A 20,043-nucleotide genomic window follows, 5' to 3' on the forward strand; every position below is an offset into this window, starting at 1 on the left:
AGGAATAAACACACTAGACTTTTCTCTTCTTCAGTGGATACTGGTAAATCGTTGTAGTGAAAAATATTTATAGAATAAGAGAAACTATAACACAATTAAGTTAGTTTTTCTGTTTCACAATCTGTTTTCTGACAAAATGTGCCTTCCATCTGTAAGGATACACTAACTCACAAATACATTGTCAAAACTAGTCTGACTGACAAGTATATAAAGAAGTTCTTTTGTTGTGTGTTTTCTGAACATCTTGGCAAGCAGAAGAATGTTCTGAAGACTATGAGAGACCCTCTGTCTTACAAAGTTTAGCATTGATGACTTTTTTCATTCTCTGTAGACGTTAAGAACTAAAATACTGGACTTCATGAATCCATTGACAGCACAACTTGGAATCCAGTTGATGGCAGCAATTGCAGCAGTATGGAATAGCAAGAAACCTCATAGGAATCAAAGTAAAATCAAGGTAAAAGTAAAGGCACCATTAATATACCAGTCTAAAGTCAAACACTATGTTTATATGATCACATCTAAACTCTGGGCTTGTTTATAGATTCTTTATAGATTCTTCTGAAGGTTTTTACAGGTGACAACAGCAAGCCACTGAAAAATCTGAAAGGCTTTTATTTATATGTAATTCTACAAAGTATCAGGACTACAATTAAACCTAAATAAGTAACCAAATAAAAAAGACAAAGTGGCAGTTTAACTCTGATAGCAATGGCCCATTTTTTAATTCAGTACCACAGTGAAATCTTAGAATCGCGACTTGCCACTTACACTTGAATCAACTCCATATCTCTGAAACTAAGCATTTATTCTGAGTAGAACACCTCTTTGTTTTCAGCTTTCATTTGAGCATTACAAAGTTGTTTTCATAGATGTGTTGAGACAAGATCTGTATATGGCAAACTGTTGCATGTTTAACTTCTTCTAATGTACGTTTTGTTTAAGTATTGATATTTAAGTTATCACATAAAACGTTGGGTCTTCAGCTTCATGTTTTGCCTGGTGTAGTGATCTGAGGAGCGTGTCTTTGTTTTGTTCTGTCAGATTCTTCCAGTGGCTTCTGCATCTCAGCTTATTCTTGTGGACTTAATATGTGCACTTAACACACTGAAAATTGACACTATATTACATCTAGTCAAAGAAGTGGTCAAGAAACCATCACAAATCAAGGGTGAAGAGGTAACCATGAAGATAATTCCATTTTCTTAATATATTCTATTATGAATCTTTTCCAGTGCATTTTCTAAATGTTATTAGAAGTAAAGTTTAGGTGAAGCTTTTAAAATACATGATTCTTTTTTGCTCTTGAATAAGGTATGTTTTCCAGAAGGGAGGGTTCTGTGTTTTGGTCCATCAGTACACACAGATTCTTTTGCTAGGCAGTATTTTGCTAGAGAAGCTGATGGTCATGAAAAGGTGTGGAGTCCTCCAGTACCAAAGATGATTACAAATTTATGCTGCAGATAGGCAACTCAGAAATGTGTTTCTATCTGTCTACCCTTACCTGAATAGTTAGAAATACTTCACATTGCGTTGTGCTGTCTTCCATCTTGCTTTCAAGGAAGCCAGTTTTGCTACTACACACTCCTATAATAGGAGCTCCTACACCTCTGAGAAAACTGTAGCAGATATTCCAAAATAATGCAACTTCTCAAGTAGGGTCTTCTTAAAGCTCTGAATTCCCTTGTACTGCTGTATAAATAACTTTACAATAGCTAGTCAGCTGTTGGAAGTACAAGTGGCTTCTAAGAAGGGCATTTTAACCATTAAACATCAATGTTCAACAGTATGGATCTTTTTTTGAATTTTTTTTTCTGATGGCAAATAATGATGGGTATGCTTTTATTTTTCAGAAATCTTCTCTTGTAGATATTCCAATGCTGCAGTTCAGTTATGCCTTCATCCAAAGGTAATTCAGTCATTATAAAAGGGAATTTTCTGTCTGACTAGTTAGGATAAGAGCCAGCGTCATTATTTCCGCTTTACTTTGATCTTTATGACTCAGTGTCACAGAACACCTTTAGATAGGAAATTGTTATTGCCATTTCAGTGTCAAGAAACAAACTGACACAACATAACTGGGCTATGACATTATGTCGATAGTGCCAGTATGAAAGCCTCATTTCATATTAATAAAGCAACATACTTCAGACATCTCATTAACAAGGTACTTTTATTATTTCTGACAATCTCTTTCCTTATCTGTACTGTGTTGCCGGATGAATGGATAGAGAACTCCTTAAATGTAGTAAAACTGCTATGGCTGCACTCTGTGCTGGACTTGGGAACAACTGAAGTCAGCTGTAGTGGGTCTGGTAGTTAGTTGGTTAGAAGTATTACTTTGATCAAAACTCTTCTTCACATACTTGACTTTGCTCATATGGAAGCCTTGGGATATACCAGACTGCACAGTATACTGTGTGCAAAAAGCTATGGAGATAAAGCATGCTGGCTTGCAGTGGAGTGGTAAGCTAAACTTACTCCTTTTCTTCCCCCGTGAAGACCCAGCCATTGTACAGTGCTGGCTGCCATACTGAATGTATTGCCATCATTTCCTGATATATGCATCTTGCCTGTGCTGCTCAATACTTATACCATGTTGTTGGATATTTAGGGAGGAGCAGGATACAAAGGACTGATCTTGATGGAAGCTTTTAGGCCACCAAGATACCCATTTATGTTGTTTTTTGTCTGAACTCTAACTTCAGAGTTGAGTGTGGTTTGGTTTTTTGATGTTTTTTTTTTTGGCAGGCTACCTGTCTCAGCCTTGCAGGAGAATTTCCAGTCCTTATTAGGACTACTCAAAGAGTCTGTGCAGTTGAACTTGGCTCCTCCTGGACACTTTCTTCTTCTCAGGTACTGTGTGAGAGAGAAGGGTTTATAGATCCATTGAGTAGACCTGTCCAATTACTAATTTGGTGTGAATTTATTTTCCCACAGTACTCTGAATGACTTTGTGACTAGGACACCTACTCTAGAAAACAAAAAGGACCAAAAAGACTTGCAGGTACAGTGTATACATATGTACCTTTTAGTTCATAAAACTGGCACTGTACATCTAAGTAAAAGTAGAGATGACCTGATCTGTACTTTGTATCTGAATTCAGCTGGGCTTTTAGAATGTGTGAATGTGCATCCACATGTTCTTGGTTTAGACCTGGTGTGTATGAGAGACTATGACTTGAGAAACATGATGCACAGAATGTCTCTAAAGAAATTTGGTGGAAAATAGGTTAAATTGCAGTGGTAAGTATAAACATTTCAGAGTTTTTCCTGGGTAATTTTATAGGGTTTCTCAGAGTTTAAATCATAACACAAGTGCAGTGTCATGACTTCATGTCATATATGTAAATATTGAAATCTCAAAACTATGTCAGAAAATTAGTACTGTAATTTATTCTTGAAGCTCATAACTGTGTTTGGCAATGTAAATGACATTCAGCTTACCTTTTATATAAAGAAGGGGGGGAGTAGAGCAGGATTCTTTTGCTATACCAAATGTGATTTCACTGCAGCAGTTTAAGCACTACCTATATGTGTGCAGTTTGGGCTCTGAACCACCATAATGCCACGCATGGGGTGAGATAGTGTTATAGTACTTCTGTGTACCAACAGAGAACTTATCTCCACTTCTGCTTCACAGACTTGCCACCAGAATGATCATGAGGATAAAAAGAGGACTTTGCTATCTTACTGTCTTATAGCTACTTCTCAAGTCACCTCTGCTTTGCTTTTGGTACTTGGGATTTGGGTTTATTAGAGAGACCAGCAATTCATTTCACTGGGAATTAAATATGCTGAAGTGTGACTAGGCGTGCAGTTTGATGCATATCTTTCTCATCTCTAGTAGAAAAACTGATGCATGAACAGATGGATGGCCATAAAATAAAACCTCATTTAATGTTCTTCATATATAAAAGGAACAAAAAGGCTTTGGTATGCCATTTCTGAGGAGCTGAACAATTCAGGTCTTATCTTTGACATATAACTACTAATGTATGGCAAGATTGATGCTGTATTGATACTATGGTAATCATTTGCATCAAAATCATCACTAAATCCTCCATGATAAGCTAGCTTAAAGTTTTTCCTACTTTTTGTTTTCTTGACTGTTCTTTTTTGAAGTGAGCAGTAGTTAATTAGAGCCAGATAGTTAAATCAGAGAATTGTTTATGTTTCTAAGAAATAAAAGTGCCTAATTCTGGTCCTCCTGACACGTTCCATATAAAAAACTCTTCACTGGATTGGCCAAGAGATGATAACTTCCATCTGATGCTACATTGTCTGCTTCTGTTATAGGAGGTGACCCAAAAAATCTTGGAGGCTGTAGGGACTGTTGCTGGTTCTTCTCTGGAACAGACTAGCTGGCTGAGCCGGAACTTAGAAGTGAAAGCTCAGCCTCAGATTTTACCAGATGACTTCAACATTGAAGATGTGAATGGTAATGTGGTTTTATATCACTGCTACTTCATCTCACCTGCTTAAGACAGTGAAGAGTACTAGGTGATTGATGGTGTGTAGTTTGCATGAGGTGGGAGTAATAAAGACAAAAAGAAACCAAAAAATGCATTATCCTCCAACAACAATGTCAGCTGAAATGTGTTTAGTAAATATCTGCAGATTGTGTGTAATACAGAGGAAAATTTATAGCAGGTGAATGTGACACACAGAACAGAACAGTGTGAGGCATGAGGTATGTCACTGTAGCAACATGCCCAGAAGCCTTTCACTGTAATACCAACATGTAAATGACAGTTCTTGTTTGAGAAGAAATGTAGGCAGTAGCAAAACTTAAACGTGTCTGAAGGGAAAACAAAAGTATTTTGCCTCTTTCAGATACATCAGTGGCACCATCTTCAATGGTTTCTGCCTCTGCTCCTTCAATATACAGTGTCCAAGCGCTTTCTCTCCTTGCAGAAGTAAGTAGGTTTTGTAGTTGCAGCCCTCATCTTTGGGGTGGTTGTTGTATTGACATTGCTGAGCAGAGGAAAACATGAGGTGTTCCAGGTCAATTAAATGGGGGCTTAAATCTTTACAGAGGCACCCCATGTGCACACACATTCTATCCTGAAATATGGCTTGCTTTCCCGTTTTGTCAGAAATACCATCTAGAGGTCTCAAGAGACATTCTCTTTACTTTTAAGGTTCTTGCTTCTCTTTTGGACATGGTTTACCGGAGCGACGAGAAGGAGAAAGCTGTGCCATTGATTTCACGTTTGCTTTACTATGTATTTCCTTATCTACGCAACCACAGGTGACTTTTCTCTCAGCATGTGATTTTTACTAAGTCTGATTTTTTTGGTCCACACTTGCTTTTTCTTCTGTTTGTCATCTTCTCTGTTTTCATTCTGGTAAGGTTAGGAGCTGAACCCTGAAATCTGTTGTGTGAGCTTTGTGAGAGCTGTTTCTGTACATCTCGGGGTGTTTTTCCTATCTCAGTTTTTGAGCTTTACTTAAAGCTCCCCTTTCTCTGTATGTTAGGTAGTGGAGGGAGGCAGTGGGATGGGGCAGCAGAGCACTGGGCAGGTCATAGGACCTATCACAAAGCAGGAAGAGTGCAGTATCTCCCTATATTCTGCTTAGTTTTTCAGCCAAAAGCCTAGGTGTGGAGGAGATGGATGTTATCCTATGTCAGCTGAATAAGGAGAGGAGAACATTTCCTAGTCATGAGAGTTTCCTTCCCATCTTCCAGGGCCTTACTGTTTGGTCCTGGTTCCTGAGCCTTCCACATGCATTTCTCCCCACCTTTCTCCCAGTACTATTCACAGATCTCCTAGAAAACAAATCCTCCTTTTTTTGTCAGATTTCTGCCAAGTCGTGGGAAGTGTGGTGGCTTGGCCCTGGCTGGGGGCCAAATGGCCACAAAAGCCATTCTGTCACTCCCCTTCTTAAATGGACAGGGGAGAGGGGAAAATATAACAAAAGTCAGTGATAAGATAGAAGCAATTTAATAATCATAGAATCAACCAGGTTGGAAGAGACCTCCAAGATCATTCAGTCCAACCTATCACCCAGCCCTATCCAATCAACCAGACTATGGCACTAAGTGCCTCATCCAGTCTTTTTCTGAACACCTCCACTGACGGCAACTCTGCCACCTCCCTGGGCAGTCCATTCCAATGCCAATCACTCTCTCTGGGAAGAACTTCTTCCTAACATCCAACCTATACCTCCCTCGGCACAACTTGAGACTGTGTCCCCTTGTTCTGTTGCTGGTTGCCTGGGAGAAGAGACCAACCTTGCGTGGAAAGCAAAAGCTGAGAGAGAGATGTTAGTCTCTACTTCCCACCAGCAGGACAATGTTCAGTCTTGGGAAGCAGGGCTCTATACGCTTAGTTCCCTAGGAGGACAGACACCATGGACAAATCTCCCCAAACTTCCTTCTTTCACTTTGTTCTTATATCTGAGCTGATGTCATATGGCAAGAAGTATCCCGTTGGCCTGTCTGGATCAGCTGGCTTGGCTGTGTCCTCTCAGCATACTCTTGGGGTGAGATGATGGAAGAACTCATCCTGGCTGCTCATCTCAGCAGTAGCCAAAACACTGGTGTGTTATCAACGCTCAGCTACAGCATGCAAGGCACAACACTAGAAAGATGCTTTGAGGAAAATTAACCCCAGCTCAGCCCAAACCCACTATAGGAGGCAAGTCTTATTCTTCTCTTTTCTGCTCACCCCCACTTTTATTTTTCTGAGTTGCAACTGCTCCTGCCATAGCCATTATCAAATTTGCCCTCCTCCTGGCTGCCACCTTTTGGCTACTATGTTTTACTAAGCAAACTGATACTGAGGTGTGGGGAGAGCATCAGCCACAGCTGACAAGTGGAGGAACTGAGGATTGTCTCAAGAATTAGTTAAGTCACAGCCAAAAGCACTAGCCAGTGTACAGCAAAGAGCAAAAAGTCTATAGAGGGTCAGGGAAGATACATCCAGGCATGGGTTGAATGTCACTGGGAAGCATTAAAGTAAGCAAGCCTCAGAGTGCAGCAGGGTTTGAAGACCTTTCTGTGCTCCTCAAGGAGAGATTAAAAATTAGGCAGACAAATAGTAAGAAACTGTTCTTTTCTATTTATTGTATTTATACATTTTCCATTGTATTACAATGTTTTCTCCCATCTCAACCCTAACAAAACCAGTCAGATTCTTGGTGTATGGAGTGTATGTGATTCTTGTGAACGAGACACGTACCATTATGCACCTGCATCCAGTGCCTTCATCATTTGCAGCAGATACGGAAAACCCTGCATTCAGCCACCACTGAAACTGTTCTTGGCAATTCTAGCATCGTATTGCCATGCTTGGCATGCTGCGAGCCCATGGCATGGATATTGTTGCTGTCAGAATCTCCTCGTGAACTGGTGCAAGGGATAAAAGATTAATTCTGCAGTGCAAATGGAGATCTGAATGACAGGAGTTGGACAGCATATTTTTTTTTTCCACAAGATAAGACCACACCATATTCTGAGACTGTAAGAGGTCATAAGAGATGAGCATCAGAAGTTTGATGATATTGCTGAGCTGCCTACAGCTGTTCCTTGATGGTTGTCCAGTGTCCGCCTGTCAGGGCCAAAAGCCCTTGTGATCTATGTAGCCATAAGCATAGCGAGATGGTCACTAGTTAAGGATGTGGAACCCTCATCAGTCTCACAGATGTACTGGATGATTTTCACATAACTCATATGTGCAGCTCAGCAGTTAAATTATAACTCACAAGACTGTCTTGCATGGTCCGTCCTTGCCTGCTCCTCCTTGGAAGGAGTTTGGTCACAGGGCTCCACCAAAGAAAAGCAGTAGCCTCCCTCTCAAAAGCACAGGGGCGACTGAAGCCTTCCTTGAAGTTGTAGTGTCTCTGCACAGCAGAAGACCTTGACAGCATCCCCTCTTAACGAAAAAGGCACATTTCTACCAGTTTGAGTACCACCTCACCAACCCGAGACCTTTGTTCAGCAACGGGCAAAGCACTGATGGCAGAAAGCATTTGCAGCAAGATGTTGTTTGGCATCTGTCTTCAGTGAAACTGAAGTGTCAGAGGACAAGCATCAGCTCATGCAGGGTCCTTTCACCTTGCTCCTTGAGCCCCAAGCTCCTTTTCTACTGTGCCTTGTAGAGCGTGGTGTCCAAATTTGCAGTGGGATGATGCATAGAGCAGCACAGGGAGAAAAAGACTTGTGTGACAGATAATACAGGCAATGACATGAGAACTGATACATGTTGCTTGGGTGGCAGATGAGGTCTACTGTGGTAGCTTCTAAAGGGGCCTGCTGACAGGAATTCAAAGCATATTGGAATCTATCCTGGGGAAGTTTCTGCATCTGTAGTGGAGACAAGCAGTACTGTGCCATGATACATCTAATCTGCAACTACCTCCCCAAACCACATACACTAGAAATGTGAAGAGCTTCTGCACAAACTGCTTTGATCTACTGATCTCCTGTTGCTCTAAGTTACGAACTAATGTAGACATAGTTTCTTACTAAAATAATTTAGTTAGTAGTTCTAGGGAGCCCCAAAATTTATTTTCTTGTTACATACACTTTCTTAATTTATATGTTTCTATGTATTTATTTTTTATATGTATGTTTATATACATATACACACACCCCATTATTATATTTGCCATTATCTCCTTCCCCAGTGCCTACAACATCCCTAGTTTTCGTGCTGGTGCTCAGTTGCTGAGCTCTTTGAGTGGATATGCCTATACCAAGAGAGCCTGGAAAAAAGAAGTTGTTGAGTTGTTTATGGATCCAGCTTTCTTCCAGATGGACACTTCATGCACTCAGTAAGAGACTGTAGCACTCCACCATACTATTCTAAATTTGCAAAGAAAGGCTTTAAAGAAGAATAGCCAATATTGGGAAGAAAATTGTTTAGTACATTCACAGGATCATAGAATGTTAGGGGTTGGAGGGGACCTCTGGCGATCTTTGAGTCCAACACCCTTGCCAGAGCAGGGTCATATAATCTAGCACAGGTCACACAGGAACACATCCAGACAAGTCTTGAAAATCTCCAGAGAAGGAGGCTCCACAACCTCTCTGAGGAGCCTGTCCCAGTGCTTTGTGACCCTTACAGTAAAGAAGTTCTTCCTCATTTTGAGGTGGGACTCCTGTGCTGTAGTTTACATCCATTGCCCCATGTCCATGCAAGTGAGAAGGGGCTGTCCCTTCCTCCTTGACACCCAGTCCTAATATATTTATACACATTTATTAGATCCCCTCTCAGTCTTCTCTCCAGACTAAAAAGCCCCAAGTCTCTCAGCCATTCTTCGTAAGGCAGTGCTCCAGTCCCTTAATCATCCTTGTAGCCATCTGTTGGACTCTCTCAAGTAGATCCCTGTCCCTCTTGAACTGTGGTGCCTAGGACTGGATGCAATACTCTAGGTGGGACCTCAGTAGGGCACCCTCTGAGGGACAGTGTGCTGGATACACTCTTCTTAATGCACCCCATGATACCGTTGGCCTTCTTGGGCACAAGGGCACATTGCTGTCCCATGGATAACTTGTTGTCCAGCAGGATTCCCAGGTCCTCCTTCACAGGGCTGCTCTCTAGCAGATCACCTCATACTTTCTTATAGAATGTAATAAAGTTTAAAATGGGTTTTCTACTAAAAACATTATAAGCACTGAAGTTTTCATTTTACAGCAAAAGAATAAACTTACCTCATGCTCCCCTTAATGATTAGGGAACTGCTTACAGCAGAGCTGGAGGACCTGGATTTCAGTATGTGTTAAACCACATAAAAGTCTGCCTGCTGAATACTGTTTGGAAATGTTTCCTTGTATGAAATGTTTGACCAAAGTATTTTCTGAAACTAACCCATACCAAAGATTTCTCTGGTTATCTAATTCCTTCTATATCCTGTTCAGTTGGAGAGCCATTATTGATCATCTCCTCACACATGAGAAAACTATGTTTAAAGATTTGATGAGTAAGTATTGGCTACTCATAACCTATTTCTACTTTGATTTTAAATCTATTTGCATTTGAGCTATTTGGTATGTTTTTAATATACTAATTTGTTCTAGAAATGCTAATGTTAGACTTCTGCATTCACATTTTGCCATAATCTTAAGTTGCTTTTGCAGCTGTTCCTTGTTAGCCAAAGGAGACTTTGGCTAACTTTACAGGTGTCTTTACTGGCACTGAGCTGTAGGAATGTAGCATCTGTACAGCAAACCTTTGAGCAATGTGTTTTTGACCTCTAATTCAGGCTTGAGAAGAGTGTAGAAGAAAGTGGGGGAAGGGGTGGGATAGAACCCCTTACATTTGGGTGGACCTCCAAATGACAAAGCAGCTCTAATGTCCTTTTCAGATGTTTCAAAATAATACTTGAACGGTTGCAGTGCAAGACTAATTCATAATGCACTTTTAAAAAACACTGCATATCTTTTAACTTGTCTCCTTTTTATTCCTCACTAAACTGTAAAGTTCTGAGTTCAATCATCTATCAATTTAGGAGACTGAAAAGAGATGAAGATACGTGTACATAAAGACAAAGACAGGAGTTTAAGATACTGGCCAGCCACATAGGAACTGCAGTGCTGCTTCTCCTGTGATTTTCCTGCTAGCATGAGCAGATTTGGATCAATGCTAACTTATTATTCCAATCAGTAGACCTAAGGAGAGTTTTTCTTTTAAAAAGTTTTAAAAGGAATTATTTTAACCCAAAACACATGAAGTCATTAATTCTTATCTCTATTGTAGATATGCAGAGCAGTGCCTTAAAACTGTACCCAAGTTTTGAGCAAAAAGCAATGTTGTTGAAGCGGCAAGCTTTCGCTGTCTTCAGTGGAGAAATTGATCAGTATCATCTCTATCTTCCGTTAATACAAGGTAAGATCTGTAATTTCACCTGCCTTTTTTTCCCGAAGTAGGATCTGAATCAGAAACAGCAGAAATTTGAGCATCTTGAGTAGAAAAAGCCTTTTGGATGTCTGCCATGTTATTGGTAGATAATGTGCTCTTGGCCAAATTCCCAGAATCTGCAGGGGCTGAATCCCCCTTTTCTCCCCCCACAGGAATTTCAGAATTGTTGTTTTCAGAATGAGAAAGAGATTGTTTGTCTTTTGTGTGACCCTCAGCCTGCAGTGCTATCTCTGTATTGCTACGCAACTCTATCTCAGGAGGAGTTGGGGAACACTGTTCCAGGGAGTTCTTTGGGGACCAGTGAACACTCTCACACATGAGTACCCCGCTCTGGATACAGTTTCAAGACTTTATTATAGCTCAAATACTAAAACCATAAAAAGAAAGGTATACTGGAAACTAAAATTCTTATAGCTCAGATACTAAAACCATAGAGAGAAAGGTATATGACAAGGAATGCCAAGTAACTCTATTGATCAAAGAGCAGGTTACACTCACCCTATCCAACTGACCAGCAAAACTCCTGAGATGCATAGATCACAGAACTGGTGGGCAATTACCTTCTTAAGGTAGGCATCCCCACTGGGAACTGCGCCATCGTGATGGCAAGACTGGTGCCTCTCCAACCCAGCTACCCAGGCTCTCGGTATACGTGGGTTCAGAATTCTGTGACGTTATGGCCAGGATGTCCCAGAAGGCTGAATGAAGGAGAATGGAGCTCCTCCCTTATTTTGGGAGTTAAAGCAAGATACAGACCAAAGACAGTGCCAGCCTTTTTTTGTATTTTGACTATTTATGTCCCTCAGTAGAACCAGTAAGTGATACAGATGTTACTATTTTATTTTCGCAGCCAACATCTAATTTCTCTTATTAAAATACTGCACTTAGCCTCAAACCAGCACAATAAAAATTGTGCAAGAAAGGGATATCACCTGTTTTCCAATACATACTTCTTTAAAGTTTTAAACACAATTTGTTAAGCTCTGAATCTCTGAATTCTAACAAATAATCTCAGTATGCCTGGGGACAGGAATTTGGGTCCCAAAGCCTTTGGTCTGGAAAGAAAACTGGAAGCATGATTGTTTTGTGGCAGTCTTTCAGTTTCCACTCTGAGGCTGCTGTCGTTCTCATTTTGACAATATGCTGTTCAATATAAAACCACCATGCCTTCAGACTGTTTCTGACTCACAAATTTAGGAATACAGTTCAAAAGACTCAAAACTGATGAGAAAGCAGAGATTGTGGTTTGCCATGTTCTACATTTTTTTATTTCCCAAAACAACGATGTTCAGGAAAAGATTTGCTCCTCCGTTCAAGAAGGACAGGAAACTGCTTTAAAAAGTCCAGCACAGAGCCACAATGATGATTAAGGGAATGGAACATCTCTAGTATGAGAAGCTGAGAGAGCTGGACCTCTTTATCTTGGAGAGGAAGAGACTGAGCAGTGACATGATGAATGTTTATACATATGTGAAAGGGAAGCGTCAAGAGGACAGAGCTATATTCTCAGAGATGGCCAATGATAGGACAAAGGGAAAGGGGTGCAGGCTGGAGTGTAGGAGGTCCATGTGAAAAACTTATTCACTGTGAAGGTGGCAAAACACTGGAACAGGCTGCCCAGAGAGGTTGTAGAGTCTCCTTCTCTGAAAACATTTAAAACCTGCCTGGACAAGTTCCTGTGTGGCCTGCTCTAGATCATCATCCCCTCTACTAGGGCAGGATCATCTTTGGAGGTCCCTTCCAATCCCTAATGTTCTGTGAAAACATTACTCTTTTGTTTTTAAACCTTTTTGATATTTATTTTAGAACGGCTGACTGAGAACCTCCGTGTTGGGCAGACTTCTATAGTTGCTGCACAGATGTTTCTTTTCTTCAGAGTTCTTTTGTTAAGGATTTCTCCTCAGCATCTAACCTCATTGTGGCCAATAATGGTAACTGAATTGGTAAGGAATAAGTAGTAATTTTGAGCCTAATTAGTGTGTGTTTTTTTTCTGATTTACCTTTTTCTTCCAAATACACTCCGAAAAAATAAATACTTCCATAGTTTTCCCAAATTATCAGGCCAAGGTAAAAGAACCAATGTCATTAGGAAACATATTTTTCATTAATTCTTTTGTTGTTGATAATGTTATCTCTTGCATGACTTGCTAACTTGTTGCAAGTCGAAAGAGCAGACTAAGAAGCTGTTGTTTCTTATACTATGTGAAGCATGATCTTTTTTTGTGATTGAGTTATATGAACATTTCAGCACCCCCCAATAAATAATTTATTTCTTTAAAGATTCAGACATTTCAACAGTTGGAAGAAGATCTGACTGAGGAAGAAGAGCCATTAAAGTAAGAACTACCATTTGTCTAATGGAGAACTTGTGGAAGCTGGTTAACAATTGTGCTTGTTGTGAATCTGCAATTTTTTATTCAAGTAATTCTCAGGAATGGGGAAGAGACATCAGGATTTTTTTTTAAAATTGCATTTGTGTATTTCTGGTACTGATGAATCCTACTTTAGGATTATTTTTCAGCAGTTAAAATAGTGGTATGTTCAAAAAATGTTAAGTGCCGTATTGATTACAAAAATACAACTAATGCTAAGTCAGCATTGGAATATTTTAACATGTTATCACTTTAGATTACTTTTTCTCCTAACAGACTTCCATTATTAATCATAGTGCTTATATAGAGTAAAAACAGCTTTTGCTGTGTACAGATGTAAATGCTCATGTGTGTATATGTGTACATTTCTCTTCTGCTAAATGAAAAGTATTCATATTACCAGTGGTACATGTCTTAATTGTAACTAACACAGGTGCAACAACAAAATAACCAAAATGAAAGTCCCAGATGATGGCAGTGGATCTGACATTCAGCGGAATGAGCTGTCCTTATACTTAGCAGCTTGTAAATTTTTGGACACAGCACTCTCATTCCCACCTGACAGGATGCAGTTGTTTCAGATGTAAGTCCTCTAATTACTTACCTGTTCTCCAGATTGTTAGCATTATTACAATTTAAAGTAATTCTATATCTATTTTCTTCTGGACTTAATCTTGCTGTCAGTTTTTAATACAAGTACAGATACTAATACTCGGACAAATCTAATTCAGGTAATGTGGAAAAACGATTTGGTCTTGTCCATGTAGGAGGATTTCACCATCTCTGTTAGGAGGCTTTCTAACTTGGAAAAATTGGGAGAAAGATGGAGAGTGTTTTGTTTGCACACACTCGGGATTTTTTGGGAAGCAGTTGTATTTAAATACTGACATGATGGTAGCATGCTTGTTCATTAAGTTTTGCTCTAGTATAGCATAAAAATCTAGTTATGGGAGCTTTTTTCTATCAAGAAACCACTAAACTATGTATGAGCCAAACAAGATTTTTTTTTTTTTTGTCTTCTTATCCAGTAATCCATTTGTTTCAGGTACAAATGGGCATTTGTCCCAGAGGTGGACACAGCATTATCTACTGTGACCTCTCATCTGGTAGAAAATCATCAGGAATGCAGACCACATATTGTAAGAATCATGGATCTGCTGAAGAAGAAATATGGGGTAAAGAAAGAATGCTTCAGCTGAATTGGTTTTTTTTTTTGTTCAGTTATTTTGTCCGTTAACTTTTCTAAACAAATTACAAGATATTTTTTAAAATCTGCCTTTGACCACCCAGTGAAAACAATCCAGAAAGGATCCGTGTTCATTAGGAAAAAAAAGCATTCTGTTGTTTGTTTTAAAAAAGTTCATTATAATAGCATTTTAAATTCATAGAATGTTCCAGGCTGGAAAGGACCTCCAAAGGTCATCTAGTCCAACCCTGCAGTAACAAGACACAGACCAGGTTGCTCAGAGCCCTATTGAGCCTCATCTTGAGTATCTCCAGGGAAGGGGCCTCTACCTCCTCCCTGGCAACTTGTTCTAGTTCTCTACCACCCTCATAGTAAAGAACCTGTTCCTGACATCCAGTCTAAATCTGCTCTTCTCTAGTTTGAAGCCATTGCTCCTCATCCTGTCACTATAGGCTCTGTGAACAGTTTCCATTCTTCATGTAGGCCCTCTTCATGTACTGGAAGGCTGCTATTAGGTCTCCCCTGAGCCACCTCCAGCCTGAACAACCCCAGCTCCCCCAGCCTGTCTTTGTAGCAGAGGTGCTCCAACCCCTTCATCATTTTTGTGGCAATCTTCTGGACCCACTCCATCAGCTCCATGTCCTTCCTATATTAAGGGTTTATATTTATTCTTCCAGAAAAGGCAACAGTCACAGTAGTACTTCTCAAGAGGTATCACTGTAATTCTGTAGTCCAAATTTGCTGTCTCCTGTACTCATGAGACTTTTGTTTAATGGGACTTCTAAAACCGTTACAGAAGTAACTTGGTATGCCATCTATACAGTTTATATTGTGGTAAAATCGTAGCCTGTGGATCTCTTCAGTGCAGAGCTCAGATAAGCCCTAAACATATTGTGTCTTAATGCAAAACTTTTAGTAAATCTTAATTTGTTTTCTTACAGGAAACAAACAACACTGAGGGAGCTTCCAGTAAGCACAGATTTCCTCTTCTGAACATGCGCTCTGTATCTAGCATCACCCAGCTTATGCCCTTCTTCAGGACTCTGTGTTGTGCATTTACAGCAAAAGGGAGTGAGTCCCAGAATTCACAAACTTCTGCATCTCTCTCTCTGGCCTACATTAGCAGTAGTAGCATAAAGATCTTGCAACAGCTTGAAGAGAGTGTTGAATGTGACTTCCTCGAAAGCATGGAAAGTTAAGTCACACGTCGGACACTTAGCTTATGGTGGATAAATGGCAAAAAAAAGGGAAAACTGTACTACATTCTTCCCTTGTTTTTTTCTCCCCCAGTTCTGAAACTGTATTTTTTGTTTCCTTCCTGCTGTTGTGGGATACTCCTCAATAATCCAGGCTTCAGAGTTACTGTGAAAAAGCAGGATTCTTCAAGTCCTGGAAAGGGGAGGAGGGCAGGAGTACAGTTTAACGGTAATTGATCATAGTTACTGTATTCTTGTACTTGTTTTCGATATGAAGGATTAAAGAGATTTTGTAAATAAAGGAGGAATATTTTTGATTTTGTGAAAGTAGCAACTGTATTATTTATCCAATGACTTCTCAAGAATTTTAAGGTGCATTTGGAACTGTGTTCAGAAAGTAAATGTAAGAAAAAGCTGAAATTGCATGTAAGTGTACAATCAGTTTTCAGATAAACCATTTCCTGAAGTTAAAGCCCACTTCTACTTCTCCTTTCTTTAATTTGGCCTAAGACTTAGCAATTTCTAAACACCTAAAATTTGAAGCAATGTATTTTATAAGTCTTAGCATTGTGCAAATAACTGCAGGCTTAACATGTTTGTAATCTCAACTCTGTACTATTATAGCATTCTTCAGGATTAGTGATTCCTAAATAAAAGACAAACATGCAAAAAAAAGTTATGCAGTAACATCTTGTAATTTATATTACTTGAGAGAGGGTTATAGTAACTGACTAAAAATATTCTAGTTTGTTTGGGTTTTTTTATAAAAACTTGGTTCTTTCCATGACTAAGGTCACTTTGCAACTTGTGAAACACAATTAAATCAATACAGTTCTGTGAAACTATAAACTGCTGCATACCAATAGCCTACACTTTTTTTAATACAGATAATGTATTAGGCTGTTTATAGGTGTTAGCAGTTAGGGAGAAGTTCAAGGTTCAACTTATTTTGGAACTGCACTGCTACCACTACACAGGACAAGGATTAGTTCTACCATCAAACAGCGCAGCTGCATGTCTTAAAGGCACTTTCGATGGCCATGGATATGCACCATCACAGTGACACAAACAACAAAGGACATTAGTAGTTTTTTTACATGAGGTAAACCCCACTGAATTTCCATTTAGGGGATTGTCTGCCAATTTAATATTTTTCACGGTGAGAAGCTTTGTCTAGTTCTTTTTATGTGTGGGGTTTTGCTTTGTTTGGTTTTGGTTTTTTTAAACACACTTGCATCCAGTGAACGTGGTTTTGTAAGATACACCTGCAGACTGGTATGTGCTGCTTGAGTTATTTGGAACATCACAACTGAGGTAAATGTGCTGGGTACTAGAATTCACCATTTTTGGTTTTGCTAACTTACAGAGAATGTAAGATGTAAAGATAATGTCAGCAGATTGTGAGGTCAGGGATTTTTTTTTCTGTTTCTTTTTTTTTTTTTTTAAAGAAAAAATCCTCATCCAGACATGGAAGGCTACTCTACAGTATTCTTTGCCTACAAATACATGAAGTTTTCATCTTTGGATTATGAATGAAAATAATGAACCACCAGACATGCATGCTTTACTATGATAATACAGTAACGTTCATTCTGTAATAAGCTTATGCTAAACTTTAGTACCTGCTTTGCATTTTTACAGTTAGGTGACAGACTGAAGTGTAATATTGTGGTGACACTAAGAATATTAATTATTTATATCAGCATACTTTATTAACAATTACTAATGCTATTGGAATGGGCACAAGTGAAAAGTTGTCCTTTGAAAGCCTTGCTTGAAAATTTAAGCAGAATATTTTTTTAAATGTTTGTGTTCATTGCCTACATAGCCTTGATAACTTTTAAACAGAATACTGCTAATACTCAGGATGATCTGATAGTTGTACTCTGGGCTTTGGTGGTTGCACTGTATATTTGGGTATTTCCCTTAAAATCTCAGTAAGAGGCTATTAATGAGTTATGACAATGAGCTATTAGAGACTAAAGCAACATTTTGCCATTACCTTTTTTTAAAAAAAAAACTATTCTCCCATAAGCTATAAACTGTATTTTCACACAGTCTTGTCACTAACTGGAGGTGGTGAACCAGTCATCCTTCCCCTGGAACAGGAATGTCTCACTGTGACTGCCTAATGCTTCAGATGTACAAGGGGTTGGACATCAGTCACTTCCTCCTCAGCTGTGGTGGTAAACTTCAGAAAACAGAATCTGTGACTTAATCAGTGTAACTCTGACTTCTAAGATGATCTTGCCTTCTAAAAAAATATCACTTGCTTCCACCTCCTGCTCTTCTTACATACACTTATCTTTGTCTAGTGGTTCTGCAGATGGCTACTTAGATGGCCTCAGACATCTGTGACTTGCAGAATCCTTTCACTGCAGCAGAATCTAATCTTTAAGGAAAAAATATTTACAATTAAGTAAGTAGATTTTGTATCATTATAAATAGCATGCAAATAAGGAGGAAGGAGCTCTATACTAAAGTCCCACTTGATGGTGGAGGAGGCATAGTTAACATAGACCTAAAGGCATATCTAGCACTGGAACTTTACACCTTTTTTATATGGGACTAACTAGTATTACTTTTTTCCTATTGCTAAGGAGAGTTGTACTGTGCTAACAGTGGTACTGCCAAGGCAGAATAATTTTACTGAATCTGAAAAACTTTTGCTTAGGACCCATTATTAACAATGGGAGAGAGGTTTTTTTGCTTTGCTGTATTGTTCTTTGCTCACTTTCAGAATAACCAGGCTTGGCTGTCTCAATACTTCAGACTTGAGATGGCATCACTACAGAGGGAAATGTATTTAAATATTCGAGAGAACTGCATTTCCTTGAAAGAAAAAAAAATAGTAGGTAGCTGCCTAATAGCTGCAGAACTTGGAAATACAGAACATTATGTAATGGTTAAGTGCATCCAATACTATATTTGAATGCAATTCTTATGAAATGCTATTTTGAAATAAATTTTCAAATGCAATTTTCTCGTTTTTCAGAGTGCCTTTACTGCTCATTCACCGACTTCAGGTTTTATCTGATTCTGTAGAAGTGCTCAAATTCAGTTCCAGGGGATGAGGGCTTTGTACACAACTCCATAAACCTCAGTTTGGATCTCCGCAGCCCTGGCTCAGTGCCCGTCTACGCTAGCCCCTTACACTTTACCTAGGGAAGGAAAAGACTGTACCGCTGCCTCCCTGATGCGCCGATTATTAGTCTTTACTGCTCTATCTCTTTAGTCTTTTGCATTGCTGAACTTCCTACCCAGGGATCTCAGTCCTTGGTGTGGATGTTTGTGTCTGAACCGCGTGGAGCAGATGGCAGAAGCCGCTGCCACAACATCAGGCGATCAGGGATTGACCAACAGGCAATCGAATCGCTCTACGGAGAGAACTTCTTGCCCGGGGAAATGATGCGTAAGGCTTTTAGCCCGTACACTTATGTAGGGTCTGGGCCTTTTTGTTTTAAAGGATGAAAACTTATCCTTCTCTCTGCTCTTTGAACGTCTGAGGCCGGCAGAGCATGGTTTCAACGACTTCCTGAAAACTGCTTTTCAGACTTTTTCTTCGTAGCTTACATAACGTGGGACGTACTTCGCGCCTCAGAAGCTGCTTTAAGTTCACTCACACAGCACTTAATGGCCGCTGTGCGCACAGCGGGAAATACGGCACCTAGCAGCCAGCAGTATCGAAGCGCTGAACGTCCCTCGGGCCCCTGCTGAAGGAACCGCGGGGCTGCGCCAAGCTACGCCGCCTCTCCAGCCCTCCATCTTTGCCACTACCGCCCCGCAGCCCCGCCTCCCGCGCTCAGCCCGGGGCCATCTCCACCCCGCGGCAGCGGCAGCCGGGGCGGGGCGCGGCCCGGGCGCAGGGCCCCCGCCTGTCCCCGCAGCGGCTGCCGTCTGCCGGAAGCGGGCGCGGTGGGGGTGAGGCGGAAGCGCGGGCTCTCGGCGTTCCCCACCCCGGTTCTCGCTGCGGCGCAGAAAATGGCGGCGAAAACACAGGGCGGCATCCGTCTCAGCGCGGTGAGCGACGCGGCTCGCCGTGGGGCGAGCGGGGCCGGGGTGGCAGGGGAGCGCCGCTCAGGGGACGATCTCTCTCTCCCTTGGCGGCCCACACTGCGGGGGGTCGGCGCTGTTTGGCAGCCAGGGGGACCGGGAGTGCCGGTGTGAGGCCCACGGCGGCTGAGGGGCAAGCAGTGGGCCGGGGAAAGGGCGCTTGGTGGACCAGGGATCTGCCGTGCTGCTGCGGCAGCCGCTGGAGCAGCTTTTAGCTTTTCGTCAGTGAAAGTGGGAAGCGAAACCTGGCCAGGCAGCAGGCGATGCCTTGCCTCTGCGAGGCTAAAAAGTTGCCAGCCAGGTGCTGTGAAGGGCGGGCTCCGGAGCCTTTCCATTAAAATAAACAGGCAAACCTCTCCTTGTCTCAC

The 20,043-nt window shown here is 40.7% G+C and overlaps 2 protein-coding genes across 4 annotated transcripts in view; both read left to right on the forward strand.

Annotated features, from left to right (window-relative positions):
- The window catches only part of DOP1B (DOP1 leucine zipper like protein B), a 52,866-nt gene extending 36,569 nt beyond the window's left edge, over positions 1 to 16,297 (forward strand). For all 3 annotated transcript variants that reach the window (XM_064152495.1, XM_064152498.1, XM_064152497.1), the window contains exons 22-37: positions 332 to 457; positions 1,045 to 1,179; positions 1,854 to 1,909; positions 2,752 to 2,856; positions 2,941 to 3,007; positions 4,300 to 4,441; positions 4,837 to 4,919; positions 5,145 to 5,254; positions 8,635 to 8,781; positions 9,869 to 9,930; positions 10,707 to 10,835; positions 12,675 to 12,811; positions 13,149 to 13,204; positions 13,674 to 13,823; positions 14,286 to 14,415; positions 15,368 to 16,297. In XM_064152495.1, the coding sequence (XP_064008565.1) occupies positions 332 to 457; positions 1,045 to 1,179; positions 1,854 to 1,909; positions 2,752 to 2,856; positions 2,941 to 3,007; positions 4,300 to 4,441; positions 4,837 to 4,919; positions 5,145 to 5,254; positions 8,635 to 8,781; positions 9,869 to 9,930; positions 10,707 to 10,835; positions 12,675 to 12,811; positions 13,149 to 13,204; positions 13,674 to 13,823; positions 14,286 to 14,415; positions 15,368 to 15,625 (1,893 nt within the window). In that variant the 3' untranslated portion in view covers positions 15,626 to 16,297. The remainder of the gene's footprint in view (positions 1 to 331; positions 458 to 1,044; positions 1,180 to 1,853; positions 1,910 to 2,751; positions 2,857 to 2,940; positions 3,008 to 4,299; positions 4,442 to 4,836; positions 4,920 to 5,144; positions 5,255 to 8,634; positions 8,782 to 9,868; positions 9,931 to 10,706; positions 10,836 to 12,674; positions 12,812 to 13,148; positions 13,205 to 13,673; positions 13,824 to 14,285; positions 14,416 to 15,367) is intronic.
- Positions 16,298 to 19,450: 3,153 nt separating this feature from the next.
- Positions 19,451 to 20,043, forward strand: part of MORC3 (MORC family CW-type zinc finger 3) — a 36,752-nt gene continuing 36,159 nt past the window's right edge. Inside the window, exon 1 of the mRNA XM_064152499.1 lies at positions 19,451 to 19,642. Within this exon, the coding sequence (XP_064008569.1) occupies positions 19,604 to 19,642 (39 nt within the window). The 5' untranslated portion in view covers positions 19,451 to 19,603. The remainder of the gene's footprint in view (positions 19,643 to 20,043) is intronic.

Source organism: Pogoniulus pusillus, chromosome 12 (genome assembly GCF_015220805.1).
Source record: "Pogoniulus pusillus isolate bPogPus1 chromosome 12, bPogPus1.pri, whole genome shotgun sequence".
NCBI classification, from domain to species: domain Eukaryota; kingdom Metazoa; phylum Chordata; class Aves; order Piciformes; family Lybiidae; genus Pogoniulus; species Pogoniulus pusillus.